The following is a 17848-nucleotide window of genomic DNA, read 5'->3' as shown; positions in this document are numbered from 1 at the left end:
CATTTTCTCCCCTTTGGTCCAGGAACTCCCCACCTACGTCCGTGACACCAAATGCTACACTTGTCCCCACACCTCCTCCCTCACCCCCATCCCAGGCCCCAAGATGACATTCCACATTAAGCAGAGGTTCACCTGCACATCTGCCAATGTGGTATACTGCATCCACTGTACCCGGTGCAGCTTCCTCTACATTGGGGAAACCAAGCGGAGGCTTGGAGACCGCTTTGCAGAACACCTCCGCTCAGTTCGCAACAAACAACTGCACCTCCCAGACGCCAACCATTTCCACTCCCCCTCCCATTCTTTAGATGACATGTCCATCATGGGCCTCCTGCACTGCCACAATGATGCCACCCGAAGGTTGCAGGAACAGCAGCTCATATTCTGCCTGGGAACCCTGCAGCCCAATGGTATCAATGTGGACTTCACCAGTTTCAAAATCTCCCCTTCCCCTACTGCATCCCTAAACCAGCCCAGTTCGTCCCCTCCCCCCACTGCACCACACAACCAGCCCAGCTCTTCCCCCCCACCCACTGCATCCCAAAACCAGTCCAACCTGTCTCTGCCTCCCTAACCGGTTCTTCCTCTCACCCATCCCTTCCTCCCACCCCAAGCCGCACCCCCAGCTACCTACTAACCTCATCCCACCTCCTTGACCTGTCCGTCTTCCCTGGACTGACCTATCCCCTCCCTACCTCCCCACCTATGCTCTCTCCACCTATCTTCTTTACTCTCCATCTTCGGTCCGCCTCCCCCTCTCTCCCTATTTATTCCAGTTCCCTCTCCCCATCCCCCTCTCTGATGAAGGGTCTAGGCCCGAAACGTCAGCTTTTTTGCTCCTGAGATGCTGCTTGGCCTGCTGTGTTCATCCAGCCTCACATTTTATTATCCCTCATTCTCTGCTTCCCTAACTCCCCGGGGGAGTGAGACCCCAATTCTGCCCCCCAACTACTCCCTGTGGGAGTGAGTCCTCCATTCTCCCCCCCAACTACTCCCCGTGGGAGCAAATCCCCCATTCTCTGTCCCCACAACTCCCGGTGGGAGCGAGCCCCCATTCTCCCCACCCGCCCACTCTCCATGGGAGCAAGCCCCCCTCCATTCTCCCCCTGACTACCCTCAGGAGTGAGTCCCCCATTCTCCGGACCCCACTACCCGCAGGAGTGAGTCCCCCATTCTCCACCCACCAACTACCTGCAGGAGCGAGCCTCCATTCTCCACCCCAACTACACCCCTCAGGAGCGAGTCCCCCATTCTCTGTCCCCACAACTCCCGGTGGGAGCGAGCCCCCATTTTCCACACCCACTCCCTGTGCGAGCGAATCCCCCATTCTCCCCACCCGCCCACTCTCCATGGGAGCGAGCCCCCTCCCCCCCATTCTCCCCGCCACTACCCACAGGAGTGAGTCTCCCATTCTCCACCCACCAACTACCTGCAGGAGCGAGCCTCCATTCTCCACCCCAACTACACCCCTCAGGAGCGAGTCCCCCATTCTCTGTCCCCACAACTCCCGGTGGGAGCGAGCCCCCATTCTCCACACCAACTCCCCACGCGAGCAAATCCCCCATTCTCCCCACCCGCCCACTCTCCATGGGAGCGAGCCCCCCCGATTCTCCCCCCCCCACTACCCACAGGAGTGAGTCTCCCATTCTCCACACCCCCAACTACCCACAGGAGTCAGTCCCCCTGCACTTCAGAGGGAGAAACCATCCTCTGCGCTCTTCCAAAACTAGCCCAACATTCTCTGTATCTCCCACCTCCATTATCCTTTCAGAAATGTTATGGCTGTGAGCTGGAGATAGCCATGGTAGAGAGGGGGTGCGGGGTGAGGGCTGAATGGCCTGTCGAACACTGGGAATGTTTGCTCAAACTTATCTGTACAACACTGTCATTTACTCAGTTCGAGCTGGTCAATAATTTCGGACGGCGGTGACCCCCGAGAGCCGCGTGCAAATCAGAGCCGGAATTCCATGCGCCCCCCCACCCCTCCGCCAGCTCCCCTCTCTCACTCAGCCCCTCTCTGAGCCAGCTCAAACATTACCAGGTTGGGAATTGTCCCCAGATGCTCAATACTCTGGGGAGACGTCGTTTCAAATTCCCCCCCTCACTGGCGTGGGGGTGGTTGGCTTTAGAATATAATCGAGTGGCGTAGCCATTGGAGACAGCGATCATCAACGATCATGGTTAAAATAGAAAAACAACAGTCACAAGGCTCACTCATGGGGCAAGGAAATGTGCTGTCCTGAAGCTAATCTGGGCCTACACGTGACTCCAGGCCAAAGCCCCCAAAACTGGGATCCATTCAAACGCCCTGAGCAAGAGGCTCAGTTCAGGGGTTGGGGCGTGCATTTAGGGACGTGGAGGCCAATCGTAGCCTCTTCCTGCGACCCCCCCCACCCACCCTACCAAAACTGTCCGATGAAAGAATGAGGTGCAGGGCCCAGGCAGGGCCAGAGAAAGGGGTGGAGGCTCTCTCACTGGGAGAAGGCCTCAGGATGGAAACCAGGACGTCAGCAACGCAAGGCGCGTCCCTGGAGTTTACCAGGAAGGTTGACGTTTTCTGTTTCTTTTACACCACCCAGAGCAAGGTAAGTCGTTTCTCCTGGCGCTAGCCTTCGGGCTAACTGTCGAAGGGCCGCTTCAGAACATCATCACTAACTTCACCCGCGGCTCGGAGTCCATTGCCTGTGGGGCAGAGCTGGCCCTCAACCAGACCAAAGAGCTTCTAGAAAAGGCAAAGGAGCCACTCGTAGGTAAGAGGCAGCGCCCCTCGAGCCTGTAGGAGGGCTAGTACAGTGCTGAGGGGTGGGCGATGGGCCAAATGGCTGCTCGATGTCCATTCTGAGTCCCGCCATTACCCACAGGAGCGCGATCCACATTCGCCCCCACTCCCCTCCCCATCTCTGTCACCCCCTCCCCATCTCTGTCACCCCCTCCCTATCTCTGTCACCCCCTCCAGCCCCCTACACCCCCTCCCGATCTCTGTCACCCCCTCCAGCCCCCTCCCTATCTCTGTCACCCCCTCCAGCCCCCTACACTCCCACCCTATCTCCGTCACCTCCTCCATCCCCCTATACCCCCTCCCTATCTCTGTCACGCCCCCAGCCCTTACACCCCCTCCCTATCTCTGTTTCCTCCTCAAACCTTCAATACCCCCTCCTGAGCTCTGTCATCTCCTCCAGCCCCCTACATCCCTTCCTTATCTCTGTCACCCCTTCCAACCCCCTGCACCCTCTCCCTATCTCTGTCACCCCCTCCCTGTCTCTGTAACCCCATACACCCCCTCCCTATCTCTGTCACCCCCTTCATCCCCCTACAACCCCTCCCTATCTCTGTCACCTCCTCTAAGCCCCTGCACCCCCTCCCTATATCTGTCACTCCCTCCCAGCCCCCTGCACCCCCTCCCTATCTCTGTCACCCCCTCCCAGACCCCTACACCCCTCCCTATCTCTGTCACCCCCTCCCTATCTCTGTCACCCCCTACACCCACTCCCTATCTCTGTCACCCCCTCCAGCCCTCTACACCCCCTCCCTATCCCTGTCACCTCCTCCAGACCCCTACACCCCCCCATCTCTGTCACCCCTTCCAACCCCCTGCACCCCCTCCCTATCTCTGTCACCCTCTCTAGCACCTTACACCCCCTCCCTATCTCTGTCACCTCCTCCAGCCCCCTACACCCCCTCCCTATCTCTGTCACCTCCTCCAGCCCCATGCACCCCCTCCCTATCTCCGTCACCCCCGCCAGCCCCCTCCACCCCCTCCCTATCTCTGTCACCCGTCCAGTCCCCTTCACCACCTCCCTCTCTCTGCCACCGCCTCTAGCCCCCTCCACCCCCTTCCCTATCCCTGTCTCCCCCACCTTCATCCACCCTATCTCCGTCACCCCCTCCATCCCCTTACAGCCCCTCCCCATCTCTGTCACCTCCTCCAACCTCCTACACCCCCTCCCTATCTCTGTCACCTCCTCCAGCTCCCTACACCCCCTCCCTATCTCTGTCACCCCCTACATCCCCCCTATCTCCCCTCCCTGTGTCAGTCACCTCCTCCAGCCCCCTACACTCCCTCCCTATCTCTGTCACCTCCTCCAGACCCCATACTCCCTCCCTATCCCTGTCACCTCCTCCAGCCCCCTTACGTCCCCTCCCTATGTCAGTCACCTCCTCCAGCCCCCTACACTCCCTCCCTATCTCTGTCACCCCCTCCAGCCCCCTACACCCCTCCCTATCTCTGTCACCTCCTCCCAGCCCCCTTCATCCTCTCCCAATCTCTGTCACCCCCTCCAGCCCCCTACACTCCCTCCCTATCCCTGTCACCTCCTCCAGACCCCTACACCCCCTCCCTATCTCTGTCACCCTCTCCATCCCCCTTACGTCCCCTCCCTATGTCAGTCACCTCCTCCAGCCCCTTACACCCTCTCCCTATCTCTGTCACCTCCTCCAGCCCCCTGCACCCTCTCCCTCTCTCTGTCACCCCCTCCAGCCCCTCCCTATCTCTGTCACCCCCTACACCCTCTCCCTATCCCTGTCACCCCCTCCAGCCCCCTACACCCCCTCCCTATCTCTGTCGTCCCCCAAATCCCATCTCCACCACTGATGGGACATAGGTCAGCTGCCAGTAGGGTAGCGGTGGGCCGGTACGGGGTTGTGGGGGTGGCAGCTCTGATCTTGGGAACACCCCCCTCCCCCAAACCTCCGTGTCCCAACCAGGGGGCTGCTTAAAACCGCACTTAGCTTCGTCCCGCTACCCCGCCGATGTCTCCTCATGGAGGTGATGGGAGTTGGAATTGTTCTGGTTGGCGTCCGGGAGGAGGAGCTGGGGTTTGGGGGTGGGTGGGTGGTGGGTAGAGTGGGAATGGGCCTCTGGGGCTGTGTACGGTGGGCGGTGTGCTCCGAAATTCCCAGCTGGAGTTCCCCAGAGGACAGGGATGGATGCCCCTTGCTCTGTGACCCCTGCATTCAAATTACCCATGAGGCCACACTTGAGCCCCAGCAGGCTGGGGTCCACCTTCAGTACCACCCTGCACCACCAACATCTGCCACCCCCCCCCCCACAATACACCCCACCCCCCCCACCCACACGCTATCAGTAACTTCCCTTCTCACCTTCTCCTCCAGCTGCTCTCGATAAGATCAAAATCATCGCAAAGAAGGCCAAGTCGGTTGGTGACCGCGTGCGGAGATTTTTCATTTCCATGAAGAATTCGATTCGGCACATCGGTAGGGCACAGCAAGATCCCAGACCCCTCCACATTCACACACCCACCAACCGCTCCCGGGGACGGGTCAGCACGGGGTTAGATACAGAGTGAAGCTCCCTCCACACTGTCCCCCTCCATCCCAGGGACAGGGACAGCACCGGGTTAGCTACAGTGCAAAGCTTCCTCTACTCATTTGAGCTGAATGCAGACAGACTCTACACTACCCCCATCCAAAATCCAGTCAGTCGTGATTGCAATGAGTGGTGGAGTGGACCGGCTGGGCTGAATGGCCTGTGTCTGCTGCAAAACCTTACAAATCTCGAGCCCAAGTAAAGGGAGGAGATTACTTCAACGATGAATCGAGGGACTCCAAGAATGAGTTGACTGTTAATGCCCCCCCTCCCCACCGTGGGGTAATGAGGTCTGGGTCATTAATAGTAGCCTGAGTAGAAATGCCTGCATTCCTTGCGTGAATTTTTAAATGGAGGCCTCAGAAAACAGTGAAGCCGCAAATCTTGATTTAAAATTACCCTAAGCGAAATCTGTACACGAGTTCCCATTGCCTCGCTCGCTGAGGGAAATTCCTATGTCAACATGTCACAGTGTAATGACATGGTCTTGCCTGCAGTGGCGCTGCAGCTATGATTGGGGCAGGGGAAAGCGCGATTGGTTCGGTGCGGGTAGACGGGAGTGAATGATACCCTCTTTTTGTTTTGAACCAATTAGTGAGGAGCTTGAGGAACATCATGCACTGGCTCTCCCACATTGGTGTCATGTGTAACAAGGAGCTGGGGGAGCCCTACAAGAAATGCATCAAAGTCTTTGATGATGCTATTAACCACTGCCTGTCGCTCCTCAGCATCTTTGGATTCCTCTGCTACATCGTCAATGTCGTCAAGCCCCTCTGTGGCTTGGCCACAGGTGAGGTCCCGCTCGGGGAGGCAGGGTGGGAGCACAGAGCGAGGAGGCGTGCAGTCAAGGGGATCCGGTAGGCAATAGTGATCATAACAGACATCAGTCCCATTAACAGCAGGACTCTGGCTGTTGTTGTAGAACAGGGGTTCGGGTACATAATTCAGGGGCTGAGTAGGCTATTTTCCTTGGAGCGTCGGAGGATTATAGAGGTTTATAAAACCATAAGGGGCATGGATAGCGGGAATAGAGAAGGTCTTTGCCCCCCAGGGTAGGAGGAGTCCAAAGCTAGAGGGGCATAGGTTTAAGGTGAGAGGGAACGGGGCCTGAGGGGTAACTTTTTCACACAGAGGGTGGTGCGTGTATGGAAGGAGCTGCCAGAGGAAGTGGGTGGGGGCTGGTACAGTTACAGCATTTAAAAGGCATCTGGATGGGGACATGGATAGGAAGGGTTTAGAGGGATAGGGGGCCAAATGCTGGCAAATGGGACTGGATTAATTTCGGACCAAAGGTTCTGTAGAGCTCTCTAACATTGAAGTTTGTGTCACAGGTAGACAGGCTGGTCAGGGAGAAGGGTGGAGCGGATAGGTGAGTCAGAAGCTGGACAGGTCGGGGTGGGTGTGAGGATGGAGGGATTTTGAAGCTGGGGTGAAGCCAATATTGAGGGCATCGGGCTGTATGCTCCCCAAGGTGAGATATGAGGTGTCGTTCCTCCAGTTTACGTTTGGCCTCATTCTGACAGTGAAGGAGGCCAAGGATGGTCATGTCACCCGGGGGAGTGGGAGGGGGTCGTTAAGGTGGGTGGGGTTGGTCGGTGTGTGCGGGGCGCGGCATTGTCAGAGGGTCAGCGCTGAGGGACTGGGCACTGTCGGGGGGTCGGCGCTGAGGGAGCGGGCGCAGAGGGAGGGTCAGCCTGCATTTGGCCACCCTGAGGTAGAGGGGGCCTAACTGGGACAAATGGGGAGTTGGGGGTGCAGGAGGTGAGGCTGGGCGAGGGGTACATATCTCCTGTACATCGCAGATTCACATGTACCTCACCTCCTGTCCCCTCTTGTTCCCGTCTCTCTCGGGGAGACCGAAAGCGGGTTCGGGGATGGGCGTACGGGAGCATCTGCGCCCTGCACACTCCGACCAACCCGATCCTCCGGTTACCTTAACTACCCCCTCCCACTCCCCCCCCCCCGGGCGACAAGCCCATCCTTGGTCTCCTTCACCATCACAGCAAGGCCAAATGCTTCATTATCTCGCCTTAGGGAGCTCACAGCCTGAATATTGGCTTCACCAGCTTTAAAATCCACCCCCTGCCACCCCAACCAACCAACACCCCCGTCACCCCGAACTGTCGACCTTCCAATTCATCTGTCCACCCCACCCTTTCTGCTGAACTGAATCCCCGAAAACTGCTTGCCCAGCATCCACCTATCTCCATCTCAGCCCAACTCACATCCCTCCCTCCCTCTATCTATCCTGGCCCATCCCATCCCACTCCCCCAGTCCCGATAAAGGGTCTCAACCCGAAACGTTGACTTTCCTGCTCCTGGGAATGTTGTCCAACCTGCTGTGCTTTTCCAGCTTCCTGTTTATTGATTGGAAGGAAGATTTGGACAGGAGGGAGCCCACAGGAAAAGGAGAATGTTGGCACTTGGTCTGATAGAGGAGTGATCAAGGCGAAAGATTGTTGCAGGAGGGAGGTGTTTTGGGGAACATGTCCAAGTGCTGTTGAGGGGCTGTGGAGGTAGGGAGGGCAAGTGAGTGTGGCAGAGGATGCATATCAGAGGGGTGTGGGGTGGGGGAGTGAGGTTGAGGGTGAGGGAATGCTGCTTCCTGTCTAAGATCTCCATCCTTTCCACAGTCATCCAGTTGTTCTGCCTGATCCCATCATACATCAAGGACCAGCTCACCAAGCGGGTGGCAGAACGTGAGTCCTCCATCGTTTCACTCCCTTCCCCTATTCCAGCGCCCACTGCCTCAGAGCTGACCCTCTGATAGTGCCCGCTCCCACAGCACTGACCCTCCAACAGTGCCTGCTCCCTCAGCGCTGACCCTCCGACAGCGCCCGCTCCCTCAGCACTGACCCTCCGACAGCGCCCGCTCCCTCAGCACTGACCCTCCGACAGCGCCGCTCCCTCAGCACTGACCCTCCGACAGCGCCCGCTCCCTCAGCACTGACCCTCCGACAGCGCCCGCTCCCTCAGCGCTGACCCCCCGACAGCGCCCGCTCCCTCAGCACTGACCCTCCGACAGTGCCCGCTCCCTCAGCGCTGACCCCCCGACAGCGCCCGCTCCCTCAGCACTGACCCTCCGACAGTGCCCGCTCCCTCAGCACTGACCCTCCGACAGCGCCCGCTCCCTCGCCCTGACCCTCCGACAGCGCCCGCTCCCTCAGCACTGACCCTCCGACAGCGCCCGCTCCCTCAGCACTGACCCTCCGACAGCGCCGCTCCCTCAGCACTGACCCTCCGACAGTGCCCGCTCCCTCAGCACTGACCCTCCGACAGTGCCTGCTCCCTCAGCGCTGACCCTCCGACAGCGCCCGCTCCCTCAGCACTGACCCTCCGACAGCGCCGCTCCCTCAGCACTGACCCTCCGACAGCGCCGCTCCCTCAGCACTGACCCTCCGACAGTGCCCGCTCCCTCAGCACTGACCCTCCGACAGCACTCGCTCCCTCAGCACTGACCCTCCGACAGTGCCCGCTCCCTCAGCACTGACCCTCCGACAGTGCCCGCTCCCTCAGCACTGACCCTCCGACAGCACCCGCTCCCTCAGCACTGACCCTCCGACAGCACCCGCTCCCTCAGCACTGACCCTGCGACAGTGCCCGCTCCCTCAGCGCTGACCCTGCGACACAGGACCCGACATTCTGCAAGGCCCTTTTCTGGAACCTTATGTGTGATACCACTCTCACCATTATGTTCATGCACTTCTCCCAAAGCCATCTCTGAAGCTTTGAACAACGTGGCAAAAGAATTTGAGTTCAACATTTCCATCCAGCACCACTATCACCTCCACGTTAATCAATCGAAGAGCCTTTCAAACGTAGCCCTGGACATTATGGAGGAGATCCGAGATCGCGTTGGCGGGGTCTATGAAAGCATCGGACTCTTTGGCTACAGCACCACCATCATCATGATCTACCTGTACATTCAGTGAGTCAGGATGAGGATCACATCCATCTTCGGAAACACAGATCATGGACCTCTGGACCTCAAAACAGCACAGGAACAGGCCACCCAGCCCTTCTGATCTGTACTGGGGTTGCTGCTCCCTCCCAGTACCCTGGGCGTTCCCCTCCATCCTCGAGGGAGTGACTGCTGTCCCTGTCCCTGGGATGGGGGGAACAGTGTAGAGGGGGCTTTACTCTGTATCTGACCCTGTGCTTTCCCTGTCCCTGGGAGTGTTTGACTGGGGGGGGGGGGGGTGGTGGGCAATGTAGAGGGAGCTTTACTCTGTATCTAACCCTGTGCTGTCCCTGTCCCTGGGAGTGTTTGATTGGGAGGGACAGTGTAGAGGGAGCTTTACTCTGTATCTAACCCTGTGCTGTCCCTGTCCTGGGAGTGTTTGACTGGGGGGAGCTTTACTCTGTATCTAACTGATGTGGTGATGTTCTGCCCTCAGGGCGTTGGTGTATCGGAAAAATTACCTGTTCCGAGATGACTACGACAATTGCTACATCACCAACCAATTCCTGGAAATCGACGTCATGAGAGCGAAGACTGGGAAAAGTACTATTCTCCCTCTCAGATTCCAGGAGGCATGTAAATACATCCGGCCCTGTGAGTAGAGCCCCCGGATCTCACACTTCAACAGGAGATCTGCTCCCAGTCCCCACTGTTTGTACTGGCACACTGATACAGGGGATTCCCACTGACCACAGACTGACCATAGGCAACCTCGTCCTATCACACTAATCTCTCTGTCCCGCTCCCCCTTCGCCTCACTAACTTGCAATTTTACACCACTGAGAAGCTTTAATTCAACTCTGACCAGGGTTTCGTGTCTATGTGAGCGCGCGCGTGTGTGTGTGTGTGTGAGAGATAGAGAGAGTGTGTCGGGGTGTGCATGCATATTTCCAGGAGAGTATGAATGAGGGCGTGTGTGTGTGTGTGTGTGTGTGTGTGTGAAAGATAGCCTGTGTGTGTGTGTTTGTGCGTATATGCAGGAGTGTATGTATGAGAGTGTGTCTGTGAATGTGAGAGAAAGTGTATGCATTTTGAGTGAGTAGGTGTGTGAACAGCAGGAGGTGTGTGTGTGTTATGAGTGAGTAGGTGTGTGAACAGGAGGAGGTGTGTGTGTTGTGAGTGAGTAGGTGTGTGAACAGGGGGAGGTGTGTGTCTGTGTTATGAATGAGTACGTGTGTGAACAGGAGGAGGTGTGTGCGTGTGTGTTATGAGTAAGTATGTGAACAGGAGGAGGTGTGTGTTATGAGTGAGGAGGTGTGTGAACAGGAGGAGGTGTGTGTGTGTTATGAGTGAGTAGGTGTGTGAACAGGAGGAAGTGTGTGTTATGAGTGAGTAGGTGTGTGAACAGGAGAAGGTGTGTGTGTTGTGAGTGAGTAGGTGTGTGAACAGGGGGAGGTGTGTGTCTGTGTTATGAATGAGTAGGTGTGAGAACAGGAGGAGATGTGTGCGTGTGTGTTATGAGTGAGTAGGTGTGTGAACAGGAGGAGGTGTGTGTGTGTTATGAGTGAGTAAGTGTGTGAACAGGAGGAGGTGTGTGTGTGTTATGAGTGAGTAGGTGTGTGAACAGGAGGAGATGTGTGTTATGAATGAGTAGGTGTGTGAACAGGAGGAGGTGTGTTATGAATGAGTAGGTGTGTGAACAGGAGGAGGTGTGTGTGTGTTATGAGTGACTAGGTGTGTGAACAAGAGGAGGTGTGTGTGTTATGAGTGAGTAGGTGTGTGACCAGGAGGAGGTATGTGTGTGTTATGAGTGAGTAGGTGTGTGAACAGGAGGAGGTGTGTGTTATGAATGAGTAGGTGTGTGAACAGGAGGAGGTGTGTTATGAATGAGTAGGTGTGTGAACAGGAGGAGGTGTGTTATGAATGAGTAGGTGTGTGAACAGGAGGACGTGTGTGCATTTTGAGTGAGCAGGTGTGTGAACAGGTGGAGGTGTGCGTGTGTGTTATGAGTGAGTAGGTGTGTGAACAGGAGGAGGTGTGTGTTATGAGTGAGAAGGTGTGTGAACAGGAGGAGGTGTGCGTGTGTTATAAGTAGGTGTGTGAACAGGAGGACGTGTGTGTTATGAGTGAGTACGTGTGTGAAGAGGAGGAGGTGTGTTATGAGTGAGTAGGTGTGTGAACAGGAGGAGGTGTGCGTGTGTTATGAGTGAGTAGGTGTGTGAACAGGAGGAGGTGTGTTATGAATGAGTAGGTGTGTGAACAGGAGGAGGTGTGTGTGTGTTATGAGTGACTAGGTGTGTGAACAAGAGGAGGTGTGTGTGTTATGAGTGAGTAGGTGTGTGACCAGGAGGAGGTATGTGTGTGTTATGAGTGAGTAGGTGTGTGAACAGGAGGAGGTGTGTGTTATGAATGAGTAGGTGTGTGAACAGGAGGAGGTGTGTTATGAATGAGTAGGTGTGTGAACAGGAGGAGGTGTGTTATGAATGAGTAGGTGTGTGAACAGGAGGACGTGTGTGCATTTTGAGTGAGCAGGTGTGTGAACAGGTGGAGGTGTGCGTGTGTGTTATGAGTGAGTAGGTGTGTGAACAGGAGGAGGTGTGTGTTATGAGTGAGAAGGTGTGTGAACAGGAGGAGGTGTGCGTGTGTTATAAGTAGGTGTGTGAACAGGAGGACGTGTGTGTTATGAGTGAGTACGTGTGTGAAGAGGAGGAGGTGTGTTATGAGTGAGTAGGTGTGTGAACAGGAGGAGGTGTGCGTGTGTTATGAGTGAGTAGGTGTGTGAACAGGAGGAGGTGTGTGTGTGTTATGAGTGAATAGGTGTGTAAACAGGAGGAGGTGTGTGTCCATTTTGAGTGAGTAGGTGTGTGAACAGGAGGAGGTGTGTGTGTGTGTGTTATGATTGAGTAGGTGTGAGAACAGGAGGAGGTGTGTGTGTGTTATGAGTGAGTAGGTGTGTGAACAGGAGGAGGTGTGTGTATGTGTTATGAGTGAGTAGGTGTGTGAACAGGAGGAGGTATGTGTCCATTTTGAGTGAGTAGGTGTGTGAACAGGAGGAGGTGTGTGTGTGTTATGAGTGAGTAGGTGTGTGAACAGGAGGAGGTGTGTGTGTGTTATGAATGAGTAGGCATGTGAACAGGAGGAGGTGTGTGTGCGTGTTATGAGTGAGTAGGTGTGTGAACAGGAGGAGGTATGTGTCCATTTTGAGTGAGTAGGTGTGTGAACAGGAGGAGGTGTGTGTGTGTTATGAATGAGTAGGCATGTGAACAGGAGGAGGTGTGTGTGTGTGTGTTATGAGTGAGTAGGTGTGTGAACAGGAGGAGGTATGTGTCCATTTTGAGTGAGTAGGTGTGTGAACAGGAGGAGGTGTGTGTTATGAGTGAGTAGGTGTCTGAACAGGAGGTGGTGTGTGTTATGAATGAGTAGGTGTGTGAACAGGAGGAGGTGTGTGTGTGTTATGAGTGAGTAGGTGTGTGAACAGGCGGAGGTGTGTGTGTCTGTGTTATGAGTGAGTAGGTGTGTGAACAGGAGCAGGTGTGTGTGTGTGTGTGTGTGTGTGTGTTTTGTGTGTGTGTGTGTGTGTGTGTGTGTGTTATGAGTGAGTAGGTGTGTGAACAGGAGAAGGTGTGTGTGTGTGTGTTATGAATGAGCAGATGTGTGAACAGGAGGAGGTGTGTGTTAGGAGTGAGTAGGTGTGTGAACAGGAGGAGGTGTGTGTATGTTATGAATGAGTAGGCTTGTGAACAGGAGGAGGTGTGTGTGTGTGTTATGAGTGAGTAGGTGTGTGAACAGGAGGAGGTGTGTGTCCATTTTGTGTGAGTAGTTGTGTGAACAGGAGGAGGTGTGTGCTATGAATGAGTAGGTGTGTGAACAGGTGGAGGTGTGTGTTATGAGTGAGTAGGTGTGTGAACAGGAGGAGGTATGTGTCCATTTTGAGTGAGTAGGTGTGTGAACAGGAGGAGGTGTGTGTTATGAGTGAGTAGGTGTGTGAACAGGAGGTGGTGTGTGTTATGAATGAGTAGGTGTGTGAACAGGAGGAGGTGTGTGTGTGTTATGAGTGAGTAGGTGTGTGAACAGGCGGAGGTGTGTGTGTCTGTGTTATGAGTGAGTAGGTGTGTGAACAGGAGCAGGTGTGTGTGTGTGTGTGTGTGTGTGTGTTGTGTGTGTGTGTGTGTGTGTGTGTGTGTGTTATGAGTGAGTAGGTGTGTGAACAGGAGAAGGTGTGTGTGTGTGTGTTATGAATGAGCAGATGTGTGAACAGGAGGAGGTGTGTGTTAGGAGTGAGTAGGTGTGTGAACAGGAGGAGGTGTGTGTGTGTTATGAATGAGTAGGCTTGTGAACAGGAGGAGGTGTGTGTGTGTGTTATGAGTGAGTAGGTGTGTGAATTGGAGGAGGTGTGTGTCCATTTTGTGTGAGTAGTTGTGTGAACAGGAGGAGGTGTGTGCTATGAATGAGTAGGTGTGTGAACAGGTGGAGGTGTGTGTTATGAGTGAGTAGGTGTGTGAACAGGAGGAGGTGTGCGTGTGTTATGAATGAGTAGGTGTGTGAACAGGAGGAGGTGTGTATGTGTTACGAGTGAGTAGGTGTGTGAACAGGAGGAGGTGTGTGTGTGTTATGAGTGAGTAGGTGTGTGAACAGAAGGAGGTGTGTGTTATGAGTGAGTAGGTGTGTGAACAGGAGGAGGTGTGTGTGAATTTTGATTGAGTAGGTGTGTGAACAGGAGGAGGTGTGTATGTGTTACGAGTGAGTAGGTGTGTGAACAGGACGAGGTGTGTGTTATGAATGAGTAGGTGTGTGAAGAGGCGGAGGTGTGTGTGTGTCATGAGTGAGTAGGTGTGTGAACGGGAGGAGGTGTGTGTGCATTTTGATTGAGTAGGTGTGTGAACAGGAGGAGGTGTGTGTGTGTTATGAGTGAGTAGGTGTGTGAACAGGAGGAGGTGTGTGTGTGTGTTATGAGTGAATAGGTGTGTGAACAGGAGGAGGTGTGTGTTATGAGTGAGTAGGTGTGTGAACAGGAGGAAGTGTCTGTTATGAGTGAGTAGGTGTGTGAACAGGAGGAGGTGTGTGTGTGTTATGAGTGAGTAGGTGTGTGAACAGGAGGAGGTGTGTGTGTGTGTTATGTGAGTAGGTGTGTGAACAGGAGGAGGTGTGCCTGTGTTATGAGTGAGTAGGTGTGTGAACAGGAGGAGGTGTGTGTGTGTGTTATGAGTGAGTAGGTTTGTGAACAGGAGGAGGTGTGTGTGTGTGTGTGTGTGTGTGAGTGTGTGTTTTCTACAACAGGAGTTTTCTCCTTGCCTTGATATGTAACCGCATCGTTCTGTGTCAGGCACTTTCTGAAAGCCCTTGCACACCTCATTTCCCTGAAATCTCTCACTCACTTGCTCAGCAATTCCATCCTGTTCACACACTTACACACTCATAACACACACACACCTGCTCCTCTTCACACAATTCCATCCCATTAGCGCAGTCTGAAACCTCTCCTGGCGACTTCAGAACATTTTCTCTTCACATTGACGGATGAATTCAGTACCTGGTGCCCTGTGACCTTCAGGCTAATCACAGGGCTTGGGGCACCACGCCAGGATCAGCATGAATGAAGTCTGTCCACACAGCGGCAAAAAGACATCAGAACCAGGAGCAGAATTGGGCCATCTGGCTTGCCCCAGCATTCAGTAAAATCATGGCTGGTCTTTTCCCGGGACTCCGCTCCACTTCGCTGCCTGCTCACCGTAACCCTTAATTCCTTTATTCTTCAAAAATCCATCATTGCCTTAAAAACACTCAACCTCAGCCTCACTCGGCAGGGAATTCCACACAATCACAATCCTTTGGGTGAAGATGTTCCTCCTCAACTCAGTCCTAAACTTGCTCCCCCTTTTATTTTGAGGCTGTGGCCCCTCATTCTTGTCTCACCCACCAGTAGGAACACCCTCCCTGCTTCACTCTGATCTATTCCCTTTAGAACATAGAACATAGAACAGTACAGCACAGAACAGGCCCTTCAGCCCACGATGTTGTGCCGACCATTGATCCTCATGTATGCACCCTCAAATTTCTGTGACCATATGCATGTCCAGCAGTCTCTTAAATGACCCCAATGACCTTGCTTCCACAACTGCTGCTGGCAACGCATTCCATGCTCTCACAACTCTCTGTGTAAAGAACCTGCCTCTGACATCCCCTCTATACTTTCCTCCAACCAGCTTAAAATTATGACCCCTCGTGCTAGCCATTTCTGCCCTGGGAAATAGTCTCTGGCTATCAACTCTATCTATGCCTCTCATTATCTTGTATACCTTAATTAGGTCCCCTCTCCTCCTCCTTTTCTCCAATGAAAAAAGTCCGAGCTCAGTCAACCTCTCTTCATAAGATAAGCCTTCCAGTCCAGGAAGCATCCTGGTAAACCTCCTCTGAACCCTCTCCAAAGCATCCACATCTTTCCTATAATAGGGCGCCCAGAACTGGACGCAGTATTCCAAGTGCGGTCTAACCAAAGTTTTATACAGCTGCAACAAGATCTCACGACTCTTAAACTCAATGCCCCTGTTAATGAAAGCCAAAACACCATATGCTTTCTTAACAACCCTGTACACTTGGGTGGCCATTTTAGGGGATCTATGTATCTGCACACCAAGATCCCTCTGTTCCTCCACACTGCCAAGAATCCTATCCTTAATCCTGTACTCAGCTTTCAAATTCGACCTTCCAAAATGCATCACCTCGCATTTATCCAGGTTGAACTCCATCTGCCACCTCTCAGCCCATCTCTGCATCCCGTCAATGTCCCACTACAGCCTACAACAGCCTTCTATACTGTCGACGACACCTCCGACCTTTGTGTCGTCTGCAAACTTGCTGACCCATCCTTCAATCCCCTCATCCAAGTCATTAATGAAAATTACAAACAGTAGAGGCCCAAGGACAGAGCCCTGTGGAACCCCACTCACCACTGACTTCCAGGCAGAATATTTTCCTTCTACTACCACTCGCTGCCTTCTGTTGGCCAACCAATTCTGTATCCAGACAGCTAAGTTCCCCTGTATCCCATTCCTCCTGACCTTCTGAATGAGCCTACCATGGGGAACCTTATCAAATGCCTTACTGAAGCCCATATACACCACATCCACAGCTCGACCCTCATCAACTTTTCTAGTCACATCGTCAAAGAACTCGATAAGGTTTGTGAGGCATGACCTGCCCCTCACAAAGCCATGTTGACTGCATTTGATCAAGCCATGCTCTTCCAGATGGTCATAAATCCTATCCCTCAGAATCCTTTCTAACACCTTGCAGACAACAGACATGAGACTTACTGGTCTTTGTAATTTCATACATTTCCATAAGATCGCACCTCATTCTTTTACATTCCAATGAGTACAGTCTCAGTTGACTCAATCTCTCCTCACAAGTCAACCCTCTCAACTTTCCAGGAATTAACCTAGATTGCCTCCTCTGCACCCTCTCCAGTGCCAGCACATCCTTTCCCAAGTAAGGAGATTGAAAATCTATTGTAAATTAATGTATTGAGTTTGCTTAGGGGCACAGAGTGCAAGAATAAGGGGGTAACGTCGAACTTGTACAAGGCACTTACCAGACCCCAACTTTTTTTGCATTCATTTGCGGGATGTGGGCGTTGCTAGCTGGGCTCAGCATTCCTTGTTGCCCCCCCCTCCCACCTTGACAAGGTGGGGGTGAGCTGCCTTCTTGAACCGTTGCATTTCTCCTGCTGTGGGTTGACCCACAATGCCATTAGGGAGGGAATTCCAGGATTTTGACCCAGTGACAGTGAAGGAACGGCAATATATTTCCAAGTCAGTTTGGTAAGCGACACGGAGGGGAACTTGCAGGGGGTGGTGTTCCCATGCATCTGCTACCCTTGTCCTTCTGGATGGAAGTGGCCATGGGTTTGGAAGGTGCTGCCTGAGGATCTTTGGTGAGTTTCTGCAGGGCATCTTGTAGATAGTACACACTGCTGCTACTGGGCGTCGGGGATGGAGGGAGTGGATGTTTGTGGATGTGGTGCCAATCAAGCAGCTGCTTTGTTCTGGATGGTGTAGAGCTTCTTGAGTGTTGTTGGGTGTGCACCCATCCAGGCAAGTGGGGAGTACTCCATCACACTCCTGACTTGTACCTTGTTGATGGTGGACAGGCTTTGATTGGTCAAGAGATAAGTTACTTGTCGCAGTATTCCCAGCTTCTGACCTGCTCTTGTAGCCGCTCTGTTAATGTGGTGACTCCAGTTGAGTTTCTGGTCAGCTGGAGTATCAGGGGTGCCATATTATGGGAAAGTCATGAACAGATCAGAGAGAGGGTGCAGAACTGATTTACAAGACTGGTTCCAGGGATGAGGAATTTCAGTGGTGATGAGAGGTTGAAGTAGTTGGGACTGTTCTCCCTGGGAAGAAGGGAAGGCTGAGAGAGGGGCAGATCTAATGGACCTTTTCAAAATCATGGGCATGGGCGGCTGGGACAAGAGTAGAGTCATCAAGTACGTAGAGCTCGGCAACAGGCCCTTCGGTCCAACTCATTCACGCTGACCCGGTTTCCTGAAATGGACAAGTCCCCATTTGCCTGCGTTTGGCCCAAATCCCTCTGTAGTCTTCCTACTCACGCCCCTGTCC

General features: G+C 53.8%; 1 protein-coding gene across 1 annotated transcript in view; it reads left to right on the top strand.

The window, feature by feature from the left end:
• dcst2 (DC-STAMP domain containing 2) overlaps window positions 1-17848 on the top strand; it is a 44499-nt gene that overhangs the window by 2973 nt on the left and 23678 nt on the right. Inside the window, exons 2-7 of the mRNA XM_059642981.1 lie at window positions 2580-2750; window positions 5113-5214; window positions 5922-6116; window positions 7960-8025; window positions 9041-9254; window positions 9724-9881. Of these exons, the coding sequence (XP_059498964.1) occupies window positions 2580-2750; window positions 5113-5214; window positions 5922-6116; window positions 7960-8025; window positions 9041-9254; window positions 9724-9881 (906 nt within the window). The remainder of the gene's footprint in view (window positions 1-2579; window positions 2751-5112; window positions 5215-5921; window positions 6117-7959; window positions 8026-9040; window positions 9255-9723; window positions 9882-17848) is intronic.

This window comes from Stegostoma tigrinum, chromosome 47, assembly GCF_030684315.1.
Source record: "Stegostoma tigrinum isolate sSteTig4 chromosome 47, sSteTig4.hap1, whole genome shotgun sequence".
In the NCBI taxonomy this organism is placed as follows: domain Eukaryota; kingdom Metazoa; phylum Chordata; class Chondrichthyes; order Orectolobiformes; family Stegostomatidae; genus Stegostoma; species Stegostoma tigrinum.
This window is presented reverse-complemented; position numbering and strand designations above follow the sequence as displayed.